This window comes from Oryctolagus cuniculus, chromosome 9, assembly GCF_964237555.1.
Source record: "Oryctolagus cuniculus chromosome 9, mOryCun1.1, whole genome shotgun sequence".
Lineage (NCBI taxonomy): Eukaryota > Metazoa > Chordata > Mammalia > Lagomorpha > Leporidae > Oryctolagus > Oryctolagus cuniculus.
This window is the reverse complement of record NC_091440.1, coordinates 104,947,439-104,964,662: the sequence shown is the minus strand read 5'-3', so window position 1 is coordinate 104,964,662 and position 17,224 is coordinate 104,947,439. Positions and strand designations below refer to the sequence as shown.

Sequence of the window (17,224 nt, the reverse complement as noted above, 5' to 3'; positions counted from 1 at the left end):
CAATGTCTGCATCCCATATGGTTGCCAGTTTGTGTTCTGGTTGTTCCACTTCGGATCCAGCTCCCTGCTGATGGCCTGGGAAAACAGCAGAAGATGGCCCAAGTGCTTGGGCCACTACTACCCACATGGGAGACCTGGAAGAAGTTCCTGATTCTTGGCTTCAGCCTGGTCTATCCCTGGCCATTTGTGGCTATCTGGGGAGTGAACCAGCAGATGGAAGATCTCTCTCTCTTTTCTTTTCCCCTCTCTCTGTTACTCTTTCAAATTAAAAAAAAAAAAAAGCCTCTCTCTCTCTCTCTCTCTCTCTCTCTCTCTGCCTCTCCTCTCTCTGTGTAACTCTGACTTTTAAATAAATAATAAATCTTTTTTTAAAAAAGAAAAAGGCATAGAAAAGCAATTCCTTTCACTTATAAACAAAAATCCACGAGGCTCTGCTCTCTGAGCTCCGCCAGTTCTTCCAAGACAGCTCTGCAGAGCCTTTCCCAGGGCTGCTAGGACAGCAGTGTTCTGTGAATTCATCTTTCCTTTCACACACACTGCTGCTCCTTGTGATCATTAGCCGGGATCCAACTGAATGCCACAAAGGATGGCGAGCATTGTGCCGAGAAGAGCCCTGCGCACTCCCAGGCAGGCCAAGTTGCTCCCATTGACATTCTTTTTCATGCATTTCTTCCATTCTGGTCACACAGTCATGCAGAGGAGCAGCTGGTGCCACACTCCCAGATCAGTGGCAAGGTTACAGCTTTGCTTGGTTTGGTGTTTTAAGAGCAGACATGGGAAAAGGGCAGGCCAGAGCAGTGCAGAATAGAAACCTCGGGCTCAGTGCCCCTGCCTAATTTCCCTGGCATACTTTGAAGGTTTTGAAGACTATACTGTCATCTGTTAGGAATACTTAACTTTTGATACAAGTAGAAAACAGGAGCCAGCGCTGTGGTGTAGCGGGTAAAGCCACTGCCTGCAGTGCCAGCATTCCATATGGGTGCTGGTTAGAGTCCGGGTTGCTCCTCTTCCAATCCAGCTCTCTGCTGTGGCCTGGGAATGCAGCAGCAGATGGCCCAGATGCCTGGGCCCTTGTACCTGTGTGGGAGACCAGGAGGAAGCTCCTGGCTCCTGATTTTGGATCTGCACAGCTCCAGCCACTGTGGCCAATTGGGAAGTGAACCAGTGGATAGAAAACTCTCTCTCTGCCTCTCCTCTCTTTGTGTAACTCTTTCAAATAAATAATTAAAAATAAAAAACAAGTAGAAAACATTACGCCCCTTGAAATAGTCCTCTCGTAAGACTCTTGTGGTCAGCTCTTCTCAACTTGCTGGCCGGCTGTCACTGCCTCTGTTCTTTTCTGTCCCTCTCTGCACTTTGTACTGTGAATGCCCTCCCCAGTCTCAGCCTGCTAGGGCACCTTCTTTCACTTACCATTCACAAGTGGTCGGAAATCACTCCCTTCCAATAAAACCCTGTGGAACCCTCAGAAAAAAAACCACAACCTCAACTTTTCCAAATACAAAACTTCAGACTTCCTTAATTACTGCATCACTAAAATCATCACCACTCAAGTGCATGTAATTAGCATTTTAAATTATGTGCTGGTTTTCAGTTTGGTGTTTTCATCAGTGTAAACAAGCTTTTTCGGTTCTTACTGCTTCTGAATGTAATACAGCACTATATAAAATATGGAGACTCCATACATGTGTTTTGACTTCATAGGCCAAATAGTACCTCAAATTTGTGCTCAGGTAAAAGCCACTAGATCCTAAGTAACTTAACAAAGCAGCCTTGAGGTGACAATGTAAGGGCTGGGCAGCAGCATTCACCCACTCTGTGAACAAACATTTGCTCTAATACCTGGCCACTTTTCAAATTGGTGGTTGACCCTAGAGGAGTTACAGGGTTCTGTGGAAAGATTATTTTTCCCTGAGAGGCAGGTAGGGCATGGGTTGGGGGCTAAGATATACACACACACTCATACACGTACACACATAGACATCAAGACCCCATCCACTCCACAAATGCCAGCAATGGCCAGGGTTGGGCACTTAACCCAGATTTTCCACACAGGTGACAGGAACCCAAGCATTTGAGGCACCACTGCTGCCTCCCAGGGTCTGCACTGGCAGGAAGCTAGAGTCAGGAGCCAGAGCTGGGAATTGAACCTGGGTACTCCAATATGGGACATTGGTATGTTAACTGCTAGGCTAAATGTCTGTCCCCTAGGAAGATTCTTCATGTCTCTTTTTGAATGCTTTTTGCTGATCTCACTGTACCCACTTCCAAGTTGATTTGCAATCTGTTAGTCTATGAACCAAAACAGTCTGACACTGCTCTCCCCTACCCCTGGGCCATGTTTTATATTAGTCTCAATGAGAATAGTCTTGCCAAAGTATAGACTCTAAGGGCAAAATACATATCTGCACTTGGGGTAATCATCAGCTCTCTGACAAAGAATTTGGAAAGAGTTAGTGTCTGATGGACATACTGCTGGGGTTAGGTGTCTCTTTAGGGTTCTTCTTAGCACTGTGGCTTGGACCCACCCCCTTCCTTAGGCAGAAAACCAGGACGCATTCAGTTAGGAAAAGCACTTTGCATTGACACTGGTTTCTGTAATACCTATTGCATTTAGGAATACTGAATTAGTGCTTTTTGTGTCTTGTAATCAAGCTATGCCATTTTATCACAATGCCAAAGGCACTTCATTTCATTCTACTGGCCAGCTACAACATCCACACAAAAACAGTTTGATGAAACGATTGCTTTTATAAATGTGTGCTTTGGCAAATGCCTTTGCTTAATGTCATCACAAGTCACAGCAAATCTATTCAAGATGGGATAATGAGTGATATGTAGTGTCCGGGAAAGTGGCGCCACAAGGAAAGACAATGGAAAAGAAAGCTACACAGTAAAGACAGAGGTGGGGACATAGTTGTCAGCAAATAAAGGCAAGGAGTAGAGGAAAGGTTAAGGGATCTGAAATGTAGGGCCAAAGACAGAGAAAGAAAAATGATCCTCATTGTCCAATTGTCATGTTAATAAGACAAAAATGCTGCCAGGTGCTGGTTTAGAATAACTTTACATCAGGCTTGCAAAAAAGAACACACTATTTTCCCAGCCCATGAAATGCTATTAATAGACAAGGCAAGGTCACAGAGGGAAGCTGAGACAGAGGTAAAGAATCCAAAGCGGTTTCTGATTCTAACTCATACAACCTTAGAAAGAGTAGATTAAAAGCATGGGTTTGAAGCAGAATTTAAAACAATAAGCACAACTGTCTCATATATTTGTTTCTACAATTTTCACAAGAAATCCATATTTGCAATGTATATTTCAGTGATTTTTAATTTTGATTTGGCACATAGACAAGGAAGATTTTACTTATAAGTTTAATTTAAAGGCTTGTACCTGATATAACTCAAGCCCGTTACAAATCAAATGTCTCCCCCAAAAATGCAGTAAACAGTGTCCTAGGGTAACTGTACATGGGTTATACTATGCAAGTTTTCACACACCAGTATTCCAAGATGGGAGGTAACAGTACAACAGAGAGAGATTCTTTCAGAAAGAGCCTACACGTGGAAGGCGGGGGCCGACCACTGGCTCTGTGCGGGATGGAAGGCTTTGGAATGTGGAACAGACGTGGTGTGGTGGTTTGATTTGTGGCTCGGGCTGCAGCTCCTCTTTCTGGGCATCTTTCTCTTGACAGAATCGCAGCATAGCTCAAGTTCCTGGAGAGTTTCACAATCCTCCTCCGCCAGCACGTCCATCTATTAGGGTCTAGTGCTTGGATGTCAGCGTCAGTGTGGATGAAACTCGGAAGATCTGGGGCAGCATGTTACTAAGCTGGTAAAACATTTCTTCAGAAATACTCTGTAGGAGGTTAAAAAAACAACTGTGTATTTGTTCAATCACCACAGACTTTTATTTTTAAACTTGAAAAGCACTTTAAAGTATGAACTTACTTCTCGATATGGAGTGGGATACTTGAGAATGAGCTTTTATGGCTGATTTAATTGCACAGCTATGGACAGGGCTTGCTTTTCTGGCTCCATCTTTTGAGACCTTAGCTTGTCGCTGTCAAGTAAGCTTGATTACCAGAACAATCCCTACAGAAGTCCTGTGCTATCCCTATTGCATTACCACTAAGTTGGCCATGTTCTATACAGGACACAGACTCATCCTCTGTGAACGCCCTGCTTGTGAACACTTTGTAATCTACACAGCATCCATGGGGAGAAAACAATGGAAAGACCAATCACTTTGGTTTGGGGGCTACAGAACAGATCCCTTGAGAGGTAGATGCCGACATCTCTCACAATAAACCAAGTGCTTTATGGCATCCAAATGCATCTCCCCTTACAAGAGAGGAAGTGTTAGCATTTTAGTTTTAGGAATTTGGGACAGCGTGTCTAGCTCTATGTGTGAGGAATATTCTATAAAAGACATTGAACTGGGGTGAGACATATGCAGATAACAAACCTGTGGAACCAGAAACTGCACGGTTCTGGAAATTCCACCATCCCATGAAGCCATTTCCATCATGAACCCTAAAACAGAGCAATAAACTTTGCTGCATTAGGAGTTCTGGTCTTCACACCTGCCAGTCACGCTCTGAAATAAACTGCGTTTTCACTGTGGGGTTTCGTGTCTTGGCTTTCCCCGCTAGCCGCCTGCCTGCAGGAAGGCTCTGCCTACAGGACAGACTTCGGCAGTTTCTAATCCTCCGTGACACAGAGGCTTTAACATAGCTCTGTCAACACACCCTTGCGATTTCCCAGTTAGTGTGCACTGAGTACGGCCCATTAAGTGAAGTAACAGAGGTGATGAAACGTTAATTAAATAAGTGGCTATTTTCTGCTTTTTTTAAAAAATGAAAAACAGTAGAGAACAAGCCGGAATTATATATATGTATACATATATAAATATGTAATATATATTATATATAAATCCAAATATCTTTTATTTCAGAAGAGCTGGCAATTTGTACTAAAAAAAAATTAAAAGCAATTCTGAAGTACTTTCTTGCTAAACATTTCAGCGAAGTCCCAGGGGCCAGGAGTAACATTCACAGGCCTTCTGCATTGCTTTATGTTTAATATTTGGAAGGAGAGACAGAGGGTAGTTGGTGGACAGAAGGGGAAGCTCACCTTTGACACACTTAAACACAAGTTCGGCTCTCCTCAAGCACCAGGGGATAGTCATTTCCTAAAAACAGAAATGGAACAAATACTTTGTAAAAGGCAAAACATAGGCAGATGTTTATTTGTCTAAACGTGGACTGTGCACACTGTGAATGGGTTCAGGCTGCTCTTTGCTAACCATAATTGTGACTGGCTTTCCTCTGACTCTTAGGCTAGAACCTCTTCTAGCTGTTACACCAGTCTTTACAATGTGAACCAATTTAATGAGCCTAATAAATAAACTAAAAATAAATATACCCTTAAAACTTCTTAGATAATGAATTCTATAGGCTGATATAAGTGACATAGCAATTCCACCTACTGCTTTCAGGAACAGCATTAATATTGGGATAAGCAATAAAATATTTCTATTATATACCATATTAAAATATTGTATACCATATTACATATTAAAAATGTAATAAAATACCCCACCCCAGCTACCTAAATGCATTCACTTTTAGAAGCTTTCTTTCTTTTTTAAAAGATTTATTTACTTATTTGAAAGTCAGAATTACAAAGAGGGAGAGAGATAGAAAGAGGTCTTCCATTCACTGGTTCACTCCCCAAATGGCCGAAACAGCCAGAGCTGGGCCCAGCTGAAGCCAGGAGCTTCTTCCAGGTGTCCCACGTGGGTGCAAGAGCCCAAGCACTTGGGCCATCCTCTGCTGCTTTCTCGGGCATATTAGCAGGAAATTGGATCGGAAGTGGAGCAGCCAGGACTTGAACTGGTGCCCATATAGGATGCCGGTATTGCAGGTGGTGGCTTAGCCCACTGTGCCACAAGGCTGGCCCCTATTGCAAGTCTTGAAATCAGCTGGTGTAAACCTCCCAACTTTGCTTTCAAAACTGTTTTTTCATAAAATTTTTTTCAAAATTTGTATTTTTTTTGAAAGGCAGAGAGACAGAGATCGTCGATTTGCTGGTTTACTCCCCAAAATGACTGCAACACACAGGGCTAGGCCATGCTGAAACCAGGAGGCTGAAATTCAATCCCGATCTGTCATGTGGGTGGCAGGGACCTCCAGTTTAAAGCCATCACTTGATGTCTCCCAGGATGCACATTAACAGAAACCTGCAATCAGCAGCAGAGATGGAACCTGAATCCCGGAACTTTTGATATGAGATGCAGGTGTCTAAGGTGGTGGCTTAACCACTTCACCAAACACCTGCCCATTTTGACTGTTTTAGATTTTGTGTATTTCTATATAAATTTTATAGTTAGTTTGTAAAATCTTCAAAATGCCTTATTAAAATTCCAACTGGGATTCAAATCTATAAATCAACTTTAGGAAAACTGTTATCTTAATGCTGAATCTTCTAACCCATGAACGGTATACATTTCCACTTATTTAGTTTTTTTTTTTTTTTTTGACAGGCTGAGTGGACAGTGAGAGAGAGAGACAGAGAGAAAGGTCTTCCTTTGCCATTGGTTCACCCTCCAATGGCCGCCGCGGCCGGCACGCTGCGGCCGGCGCACTGCGCTGATCCGATGGCAGGAGCCAGGAGCCAGGTGCTTTTCCTGGTCTCCCATGGGGTGCAGGGCCCAAGCACCTGGGCCATCCTCCACTGCACTCCCTGGCCACAGCAGAGAGCTGGCCTGGAAGAGGGGCAACCGGGACAGAATCCGGCGCCCCGACCGGGACTAGAACCCGGTGTGCCGGCGCCGCTAGGCGGAGGATTAGCCTAGTGAGCCGCGGCACCGGCCTTATTTAGGTCTTTTACAATTGCTCTCACCACTTTTTTTGTAGTTGATGGGTCATTTTTCATACCATCCTTTTTTATGTGAAGACATTTTAAGCTTGTCTTCAAGTTTTTAAATACAGTAAGCAATTACTCTGTTCTGTGCGTCATAACTCCAATTCCTCAAGTATTTCTGCATCTGTTTTTATGTTTGGTTGTTTCTGCTGGTTCTCATTCATTGTCTCATTTTTTTAAGGACTTACTTTTCTTTTACTTATTTTAAGCACTTTATTCAAGAGTCATCTTAGGAATAAATGCTAAAGCCATAATTGAGCATTTGCATCTTCTTAAGATACTACCCAAAAATATTTTTTGAAATACCACATTTAGTAATTGGAATCAAGGATTACTTTTTTCTATTATTTTAAAGTGCTCATTTTTATATAAAAAGTATTATCTGTTTACAATCTATAGAGCTGTTTACTGATATCTATGATTAATCTTTGAATTACTTCAGGCTAAAGTCAAGTCTAAGGGCTCCTACTCACATGAGGAAAACTATTACTGTGACTAGAACTTTTGAACACCAACATACAGACTATATATTACCCCAATACATTAAGATCAGGATAGCACTGGCAGTGATAAGACTGTACAACAAATTAGATTAGGGATGGTACTAATGGTATGACCAAAAGCATATAGAAAAAAACAATCATGTCCTTTCATTGCCCCGTTTGTCCAAAATCATCAAATTTTATCCAATCATACTACATTTTCTTTCCTTTTAAATGTATGTGGTTAATACACCCAATATCTATCGGACAAATTAAGAACTTCATACTCTTTAGAATGATGTGAGCTGATGATAAAATTTCATCAATGCTGTTTAGAGACTGTACTAAAATATCAATTCATGGCAGGCTCCCAGTATCTTTGAAGTGATACATAAATTTAAATGTCAATTTAATTTTTAGATGAAATATGCTCTCATATTCAGTTAATTTTAACCTCGTGCTGATAAGCAGCATATGAATCTGAAAAGAAATGCTAGACAGCAGCATGCATATACCCATATGTGCACATATGTGTACATGCACACACACATCTGAAGTGTTTTCACATTTTCCCATATGCCTAGAGAATCTGTTTCAAGCTTAAGGTAAATGCTTTCCAGTGTTTTATTCTGTCATTTTATCTCTAATTAACATCAGCACCCAAGAAGAATGGCTTCAGGTACTTAGGAAACATAACCTGTAAGCTTTAGAAGCTAACAAGTCCATCAGAAGACATGACTTATTATTGGATGTCAGGGGATGTGGCCAGAAGTTCCACAAACAGCTCATTCTGCAAATAGGTCTTAGTAGATATCATCTACTAGATGGGATACAAATCCTAGTGGGGCAGGTAGTAGTCTAGAATGTTTTTGGTCATAGTTCTAAGTAATGGCAAACTGACTAAGTCTTGGTGACATGCTTGAGAGAACAGACTGTGGAAGAGAGCCACTGAAGAAGCTGATGGGTCATATAAAACTCTTTAGACTTTGGAACAGAGGCAGAAAACTGGGCTCTCCTGTTATACATTATAACAAGTGGGTACTACATACAGATTGATTCTATCAGCCCTTAAGGCATCCTGGTCAGGCTGAAAAGCCCATGTGAGCATTTCAGGCATGGAAAGCCACGACACTGTGGCAAAAAAAAATGTTCTACAAGAAGGATCTCTGCGAGACCCCAGCGGAAAGAAGTGGCCATCAAAGAAGGAAGTACTTTCCTCTGAAGGGAGGGGAGAACTTCCACTTTGCTTATGGCTTTGTCTGAATACTGACAGAGTTTTTAGGTTCAAAAGGCTTCCACAGCCTAGGCAGCTCATGTCAAGAGCCTTGAGTGGTCACTGATGTCGTACATAAGAGTGTTAATTGTTAAATTAACAACAAGAAGTCACTGTGCACTAACTTCCCATGCAGGACCTCTGTCCTCAATGAGTTGTATTATGAGAGTTCACTGTAAAACTAGTTCTCAAACAGTTTTGTGTGTGTGTACACAAACTGTTGAAATCTTTACTTAGTATAGAGTTGGTCTTCTGTGTATAAAGTTAATTGAAAATGAATCTTAATGGAGACTGAGACTGGGAATGGGAGAGGGAGGAGGTGGAGGGGTGGGGGTGTGGGTGGGAAGCGGGTATGGTGGAAAGAATCACTATATTCCTAAAGTGGTACTTATGAAATTTGTATTCCTGAAATAAAAAGTTCATTTTGGAAAAAAAAATTGATTCTAAACCTCTGAAACGGAAATTAAAAACTCAATTTTGTTTATAACTGAGACAATACTTTCCATCTAAAGTTAATGGACAAGTGTTGCTACTTAACTTGATTCTTCTGAGTAGGGTACGATTGAACCACAGAGTTAGACAGCATGTACTCTGGAGACTTCACTGTGTGCCTTGCAAGTGGATAAAATAAAGTGTGGCTTTGTTTATTATTTTCACATTCAAAAGCAATAGAGTAGGTACAATTACTTTGGAAAACTATTTGGCTATATCCACCCAAATTAAATCTGTATATATCCAGAGACCTCACAATTCTATCCCTAGGTAAACTGCCAACAGAAATGTCAAAGACATGTACTAGAATGTTCCTAGCATACTAGCTATAAAAATCAAAATCTGGAAGCTGGGGCTGGTGCTATGGTATAGCAAGTAAAGCCGCTGCCCATAGTGCCAGCATCCTTTATGGGCACCAATTTGAGTTCCGGCTGCTCCACTTCCAATCCAGCTCTCTGCGATGGCCTGGGAAAGCAGTAGAAGATGGCCCAAGTCTTTGGGACCTTGCACCCACGTGGGAGACCTGGAAGAAGCTCCTGGCTCCTGGCTTTGGATCAGCCCAGCTCTGGCTGTTGTGGCCACTTGGGAAGTGAACCAGTGGATGGAAGACCTCTCTCTCTTTGCCTCTGCCTCTGCCTCTGCCTTTCTACCTTTCAAATGAATAATAAATGAATCTTAAAAAATTATCTGGAAGCTCCCCAAATGTCCGTAAGTAGAATGTCTCAATAGTTGTGGCTTAATCACACAATGAAATAACATAACCATGAAAATAAACTATCTACAACCACACACAACATGGATAAAACTAACACATAATATTGAATAGGAGAATTCAGATACAAGATAAACTAAAAAATAAGCATAATGAATCCATGCTTTCTGGGTTGCAAACAGTGGTCATCCTTGTGGAGGAAGTGTGACCTAAGTGACTGAAACGGAGCACAAGGGTAACGTTCTGCTTCATTATCCGGGTGCTGGCTTGTGACCATCTGAGCCGTGGACTTACATGAAATATATGTGCATTATACTCCAACAAAACATTAAAAAACACAGTATCTTCACCGACAACTACAAAACTAAAGCCTAGCGGCTTAGAATCTCCAACTTATTCAATGAGCTAACAGTAAAACTTAAAGGAAGTCAGTAGGTCAGAATTCCTGACCTGCAGGTTCCTGCCTATTGGATTAGATTGATTCTGATAGGACATTATCTTCAGATCGCAAAGATCTATAGAAATAAAATTGGTGTGTCTTTCTCTTGCTGATATTTTTCCCTTTTAAAATGTAATTACCTTCTACAGCTCTTTCCTCTATTATAGGACATGAACTGCTTCAGACATTGTCATTATCTTACACTCACCAGTGTGGTGAGTGTCTGGCATTTCTGTTTGTTACAGGAAAAAAACACCACCTGAAAATGCTCTGTGATTCTTGCATGAAAGCAAAACCAAGTATTACTTCTATATCCTGTGTAGTATTTGTATGAGTTTGCAGAATAAACTTCTTGACCTGAATGGATTTTTAAATAGAAAAATGGGAGCATCCTGGCTCAATAAACTTCTGTGTATTAAATTGGACACTTAGGAAGCAAACCTAGTGTTCTGCAGCTGGCTGTCCCAATTTAAAACATGTAACTTTTGCAACATTGTGGGAGAGGGAATGCTAGTAGTATCAGATGTCTGGAAGTAAATCCGAACTTTGTGACTTTTGGAAACACTGTTTTTGAGGTTGTTTCCCACCTACATACAACCATTTTTATAAACTGGTTAACCAGGAGTCCAGCTGCAGGAATGTTTGGATGTCTCCTTGTGGCAGGAATTCATCATAAACTTTGTCACTCCCCAAAGACCCTTTTATAGACTGTATGGACCAGTGATTTATGATAACTTAACAATAGCTAAAAATTCCTGATGAAACTAAAACTTTATAAAGCTACAGCAGGGAAAAACATGTTTGTCCAACTTCCCTGATGCCATATTAGGTATGACTGAGGCTACAAAAGTGAATGGATTGAGAAACGAGGTAGCCTGATATGCATCTTTCATGGGATGGCACAAGAATTCTCTTAATCAAAACAATAATGTGTCTGAAAATACACTGGACTCAACCAAGTGAGAAATCATTTAAATCATCCCATCTTACATGGAAATGAGTTTATATTCTTACATAGGATACTTAGCGAGGCTTCCTGTAACACAATGAGTCTAAGTGGGGATTTAATCTAAAAAGTATGGTGTAAAATCTTTTACATTGCCCTATACAATCTTATTTCTATAAACCTTTTATTTTGGTAAGTAACTTTTTAATGATCAACAATCAAATTTCTTCCTTACATTCACAATCTGCACTTTTACCATTCAGCAATTATTTTTTATAGCCTCCTTAAAGCAAGCAGGCCCAGCATTGCTGATACTGGTCTTTTCATCACCAGGTTCACTGCTGGCTGCCCGTCTGCACCCACTGGGCTTGAGACTCCTCTGCTCCTCTAGACTTGAACTTGAGTCTTTCTGTTAAATTATGTCCTCTACCCATTGTTATGTGAGTGAAGAGAGAAAGCAGGATGGAAGACAGTCATGAAAAGAAGATTTTTTAAAAAATAAAAAATGTCAGATAAATAACAGTACGTAATAAAGTAGGTAAATGATTATGTCATATGTTAATTGTAGAAGCCAATACTTTTATCCTGGAGAAAATGTTAAACTGAGGCTAGTTTCTTCCTGTCTTCTGGCATTTCTTGTCATTATTTATTAATGCATAATTAGAGAATAAAAATAATCCTAATGTTAGCTTGAGTCCAGTTTAAGTGGGAGGTAAATTGAATGCAACTTAAGACAAACATGGGGGAGAATGAAGAGGCAGCAAAGGAGGAGGAAGGAGAGGAATGCATGTCATGTCCAAAGGTAGAGATAACTTTGATATTCTAGTGTATCTACTGTGAGACAACGCTGTCATTCTCCAAACACAATGGTTAAGAATTATTCAGTTTTGTATTATTTGTCACCCAATTCTGCTTACCAGATAGGAGATGCAAGGTCCATTAGTTACAAAAAAGTGTTTTTTGGGCTGGCACTGTGGCGTAGTGGGTAAAGCCTGCACCTGCAGTGCCAGCATCCCATATGGGCACCAGTTTGAGTCCCAGCTGCTCCACTTCTTGGCCTGGGAAAGCAGTAGAAGATGGCCCAAGCCCTTGGGCCTCTGCACCCACATGGGAGACCCAGAAGAAGCTCCTGTCTCCTGGCTTTGGATTGGTGCAGCTCCGGCCATTGTGGCCAGTTGGGAAGTGAACCAGTAGATGAAAGACCTCTCTCTCTCTCTAACTCTGACTTTCAAATAAATATTTTTCAAAAAAAGTGTTTTTAAAATTTAAAGCATATTATAATATTAATACACAACATATTAATAAACAAATTAATACTCATAAAACTAGGGGAATTTTCCATCTACTTACCTCAGACATATCATGCACCAACAAGAGAGGAATGCTTATAGTTGTGATGTCATGGGTACAGCAAACTTTAAGTATATTTCGCAGTCCCATAATGGCTGGATCCCGAGCTGTGATATTTCCTGATTTTACATTGTCATCCACACAAAGATGAAAAGCAACATGGATTTCTGAGAGATTAGAATGCCGTGTAATGTAAAATTCTCCTGGGAACAACAAATACAGTCATGATTTTCAAAGGCACATCACACTCATCCGTGTTGAACCAGCAGAGATGTATCAGGAACCCACAGGGCGCTCAGGAAGCAACTGTGATTACTGCTCCTTCATTCTTGCAAAGAGGGTCATAAAGACAAGAAACAATAGACAATTTTTCAATGAGTTCATAAATTGGTCTGAAGTGACCACCAGGTAGCAAACAAATCAAAGGATCATGCATCATTTTTATTTTGATCTAAATGCTTCAGTGTGAAACTCAACATGCAAAACTCAAATAAGATTACCTGTTTCCTCAATGTCTTCCTCATTTCAATTTATAGGACCAACCTTTGTCTAGTTAGTTGCTCAGGACAGAAGTAGAGACTCTGGCCTTAATTCCTTTTTCCCCCTCAATGTACATTTCCCATCTACAATGCAATCCAGCATCATCGCCAACAAACAACCCCACCTGAGCACTCCACCTTCCCTGCTATCACCCTTGCTCACGCTACCATCATCTGTCAACATGCTCTTCCTTGAATTCTTTGCTCATTCTGAGCACCTACAAACCATTTCTTTTCTTTTTTTGAAAGGCAGAGTTACAGTGAGAGAGAGAGAGAGAAAGGTCTTCCTTTGCTGTTGGTTCACCTCCCAAGTGGCCGCTACGGCCGGCGCGCTGTGCCTATCTGAAGCCAGGAGCCGGGTATTCTTCCCAGTCTCCCATGTGGGTGCAGGGACCCATGTACTTGGGCCATCCTCCACTGCCCTCCCGGGCCACAGCAGAGAGCTGGACTGGAAGAGGAGCAACTGGGACAGAATCCGGCGCCCCAACTGGGACTAGAACCCGGGGTGCCGGTGCCGCAGGTGGAGGATTAAGCTAGTGAGCCGCGATGCTGGCACCAAACCATTTCTTTTTTATTTTTTTTATTTATTTTTTATTTTTTAAAAAATTTATTTATTTTTTGAAAGGTAATGTTACAGAGAGGGTGAACAAGAGAGACACATAGAGAGAGGTATCTTCCATATGCTGTTTCACTCCCCAAATGACCACAACAGCCAGGATAAGGCAAAGCTGAAGCCAGGAACCAGGAGCTTCATCGAGGTTTCCCACATGGGTTGTAGGGGTCCAAGTTCTTGTTCCATCTTCCACTGCTTCCTCAGACACATTAGCAGGGAGCTAGATTGGAAGTGGAGCAGCTGGGACTAGAACAGGCGCCCATATGGGATGGTGGTGTTGCAGGCAACGGTTAAACACACTGTGCCACAACATCAGCCCCCTGTCATTTCTATTTTTAATCATAAAAAAAAAATACTGCTGGGGCCAGTGCTGTGGCATAAAGGTTAAAACCACCGCCTGCAGTGCCGGCATCCCACATGGGCACCAGGTCCAAAGCCAGGAGCTAAGAGCTTTTTCTTTAAAAAAGAAACTGTTTCCTTACAGTTCTGAAGGCTGATAAGACCAAGTTCAAGATGCCTCATCCAGTGAGGCTTTCTCGCTGTGTCATAATATAGTAAAAGGCATCAAATGACCAAAGACACAGATAAGGCAAGTAGTCTCTTTTTTCTTCTCGGAAGTGTCACTCCCCCTCTTCGTGGAGGAACGACACAGGACCCTGCGCTGTTCTTTTGTCTGCTCGGCCCTTCCCGGGTTTGCTGCTGGTTCTTCCCGGGTTGGCTACCGACCCTTCCACCTCCGTGGAAGGGCGGTTCCCCCTGCCACTTTCCCCACTTCCGCGGGGCAAACCATTTTTTACCTGTAGCCAAAATGATTTCAATATAAATCAGACTCTATAACTCTCAGACTTAAAAGCATCCAACAGGCTCACATCAGATGGAGGAAAAAGCCCTAGCTCTGGGGCCGGCATGATGGCATAGTGAGTTAAGTGTCCATATGGGTGCCGGTTCACGTCCTAGCTGCTGCACTTTCGATCCGGCTCCCTGATAACATGTCTGGGAAGGCAGCAGAAGATGGCCTAAGTACTTGGGTTCCTGTCACCCACATGGGACACCCAGATGAAGCTCCTGGCTCCTGATCTGGTCTAGCCCTGGCTGCTGCAGCCATTTGGGGAGTGAACCAGCGTTTAGAAGATCTCATTCTTCTATTCCCTCTCTCTCTCTAACTCTGCCTTTCAAATAAATAAATAAATCTAAAAAAAAAAAAAAGGAAAAAGTCCAAACTATGTGCTGTGTCTAATTAGTTTTTTTTCTCACCCCAGTTCTTCAAATATGCAGATCTTGTGCCTAAGTCAGGGGTGCTGCCTGGAAGGGTTTTTCCAATATTCTCACAGGGCTGATTTCTTCCTATCAATCATCTTAGATCGAATGCCACTTCCTCAGAAAGCTCTTCCTTGACTATCTTGTGTGAGTTACAACTTTCCCAGGGCCGCTGTGTGGCTTGTGGAGCCAGTATCCCATATGGGCACCAGTTCTAGTCTCAGCTGCTCCACTTCGCATCCAGCTCCCTGTTGGTGTGCCTGGGAAGGCAAGAGAATATGGCCCAAGTGCTTGGGCCCCTGTACCCACATGGGAGATCCAGAGGAAGCTCTTGGCTCCTCCCTTCAGGCTGGCCCAGCCCTGGCCACTGAAGCCGTTAGCAGAGTGAACCAGCAGACGGAAGGTACTGTTCTCTCTCTGTAACTCTGCCTTTCAAATAAATAAATAAATAATTTTTTAAAGAGACTTCCCCACCCTCATCACTCTCTTTCATATTATTCTTATTTTCTTCTTAGCACTGAAATTGATTTGCATGTAGATTGCTTTAAAAAATGACTGTTCCATGACAAGTGGGGTTTTGTCTATGATGTTTGCTGTTATATCTCCAGCATATAGAAGGTATTCAATGTAAGTATTAGTTGAATGAATGAATGTTTGAGACTGAATGCTAGGACAGTATTCTCACATCTTAAACTCCTTGCTTCCTACACCAATTCCTTTTTTCAGGTAGCCCCATTAGCCAAGAAAAAATCTCATCAGCTTTTATTTTCTGTGGTTTCTGTCAATACAAATAAAACATATAAAGAGTATGTTTTTACAAATACACATGCTTGAAAAAACAAAAAAACACATGCTCACTGGAAATTCTGCTATGTCCTTCTAGGGAAGGCTGGCTCACTTCTACAACCCTTGCCCCTACACATTCTGCTTGACCTTGCTGCAAAGGCATGATTGTAGGATTTCAGAAGTCCACAGAATGTTTACAAGTACTTAATAGATTTTTAGCACCATGTTTAACATTTCCAGCTTACCAGTGCACATAAATTATACTCGTAGTTGCCTCTAATAGGCCCCAGACAAAGGCTTTCTAAAAAAAAAAAAAAAAAAAAAAAATCTTGGGGGCCGGCACTGTGGCGCAGCAGGTTAATGCCCTGGCCTGAAGTGCCGGCATTCCATATGGGCGTCGGTTCTAGTCCCGGTGGCTCCACTTCTGATCCAGCTTTCTGCTATGGCCTGGGAAAGCAGTGAGAATGGTCCAAGTCCTTGGGTCCCTGCACCCACATGGGAGACCTGGAAGAAGCTCCTGGCTTCGGATTGGTGCAGCTCTGACCATTGTGGCCATCTGGGGAGTGAGCCATCAGATGGAAGACCTCTGTCTCTCTCTGCCTCTCCTCTCACTGTGTAACTCTGACTTTCAAATAAATAAATAAATCTTTAAAGAAAAAAAATCTTAAAAAAGATAAAGGAACTAGACAAACAGAAAAAGAAATTAAAGAAGGAGCAGTGAATGAGACACCAAAATTTTGCCAGTGAAAATTTCCACGGAAGGCAATAAAAGTCACAGGCTGCTTCTCAGAAACCGGGATCGCATGAGACAAAATCCTTCTGGGCCCATGAAGTGTATTAACCTCCTAAACTCCTACTGATAACTCACATGGTGGAAGTCATTGCATTAAGCACGGGCTATGGTCCAATGGTGAGGCAAGATGACTTAGTGCACAAGTCAGGTGCTCCTAATCCTCAAGCTGGCACTGCTTTGTTTGACCTTAAATGACTTGTCTCTTGGCCTCATCTTACCCATTAATAAAATGGGGGTCATGCAGGTGGCAGTAGTAATCAAATTCATACGACACAGTACAAAAAGGAATATATTGGGTATTAAGAAGCACTGGCCTCTAGCACTTACTGGCTGAATGATCTTGGGCAAATCAATTCAACTTACTGATTTTCTGTTACTTTGTGCATGAGATGTGAAAAATATGCCTGACTGCTTTCCTTATAAGGTTATCTTGAGAATTAGATGACATAAATTGTAAATACTTAGATAATGACAGAGTAAGCTACTGTTGGCTTAACACTGTGTAGACAGAACTTTTTCTTACAATTTTTAATGTAATAAAATATAAATAATTTGTGTAAATAATGTGTGATTTAGATCTCTTTACATCTCTTTGAAATCCTAGTTGTGTAGACAT

The 17,224-nt window shown here is 41.8% G+C and overlaps 1 protein-coding gene across 13 annotated transcripts in view; it reads right to left on the bottom strand.

The window, feature by feature from the left end:
- Positions 1-3,312: 3,312 nt before the first annotated feature.
- The window catches only part of FERRY3 (FERRY endosomal RAB5 effector complex subunit 3), a 48,431-nt gene continuing 34,519 nt past the window's right edge, over positions 3,313-17,224 (bottom strand). For all 13 annotated transcript variants that reach the window (XM_008259690.4, XM_051850211.2, XM_051850206.2 and 10 more), the window contains 4 exons: positions 12,621-12,823; positions 5,136-5,193; positions 4,468-4,535; positions 3,313-3,858 (listed from right to left, as the gene is read on the bottom strand). In XM_008259690.4, the coding sequence (XP_008257912.1) occupies positions 3,766-3,858; positions 4,468-4,535; positions 5,136-5,193; positions 12,621-12,823 (422 nt within the window). In that variant the 3' untranslated portion in view covers positions 3,313-3,765. The remainder of the gene's footprint in view (positions 3,859-4,467; positions 4,536-5,135; positions 5,194-12,620; positions 12,824-17,224) is intronic.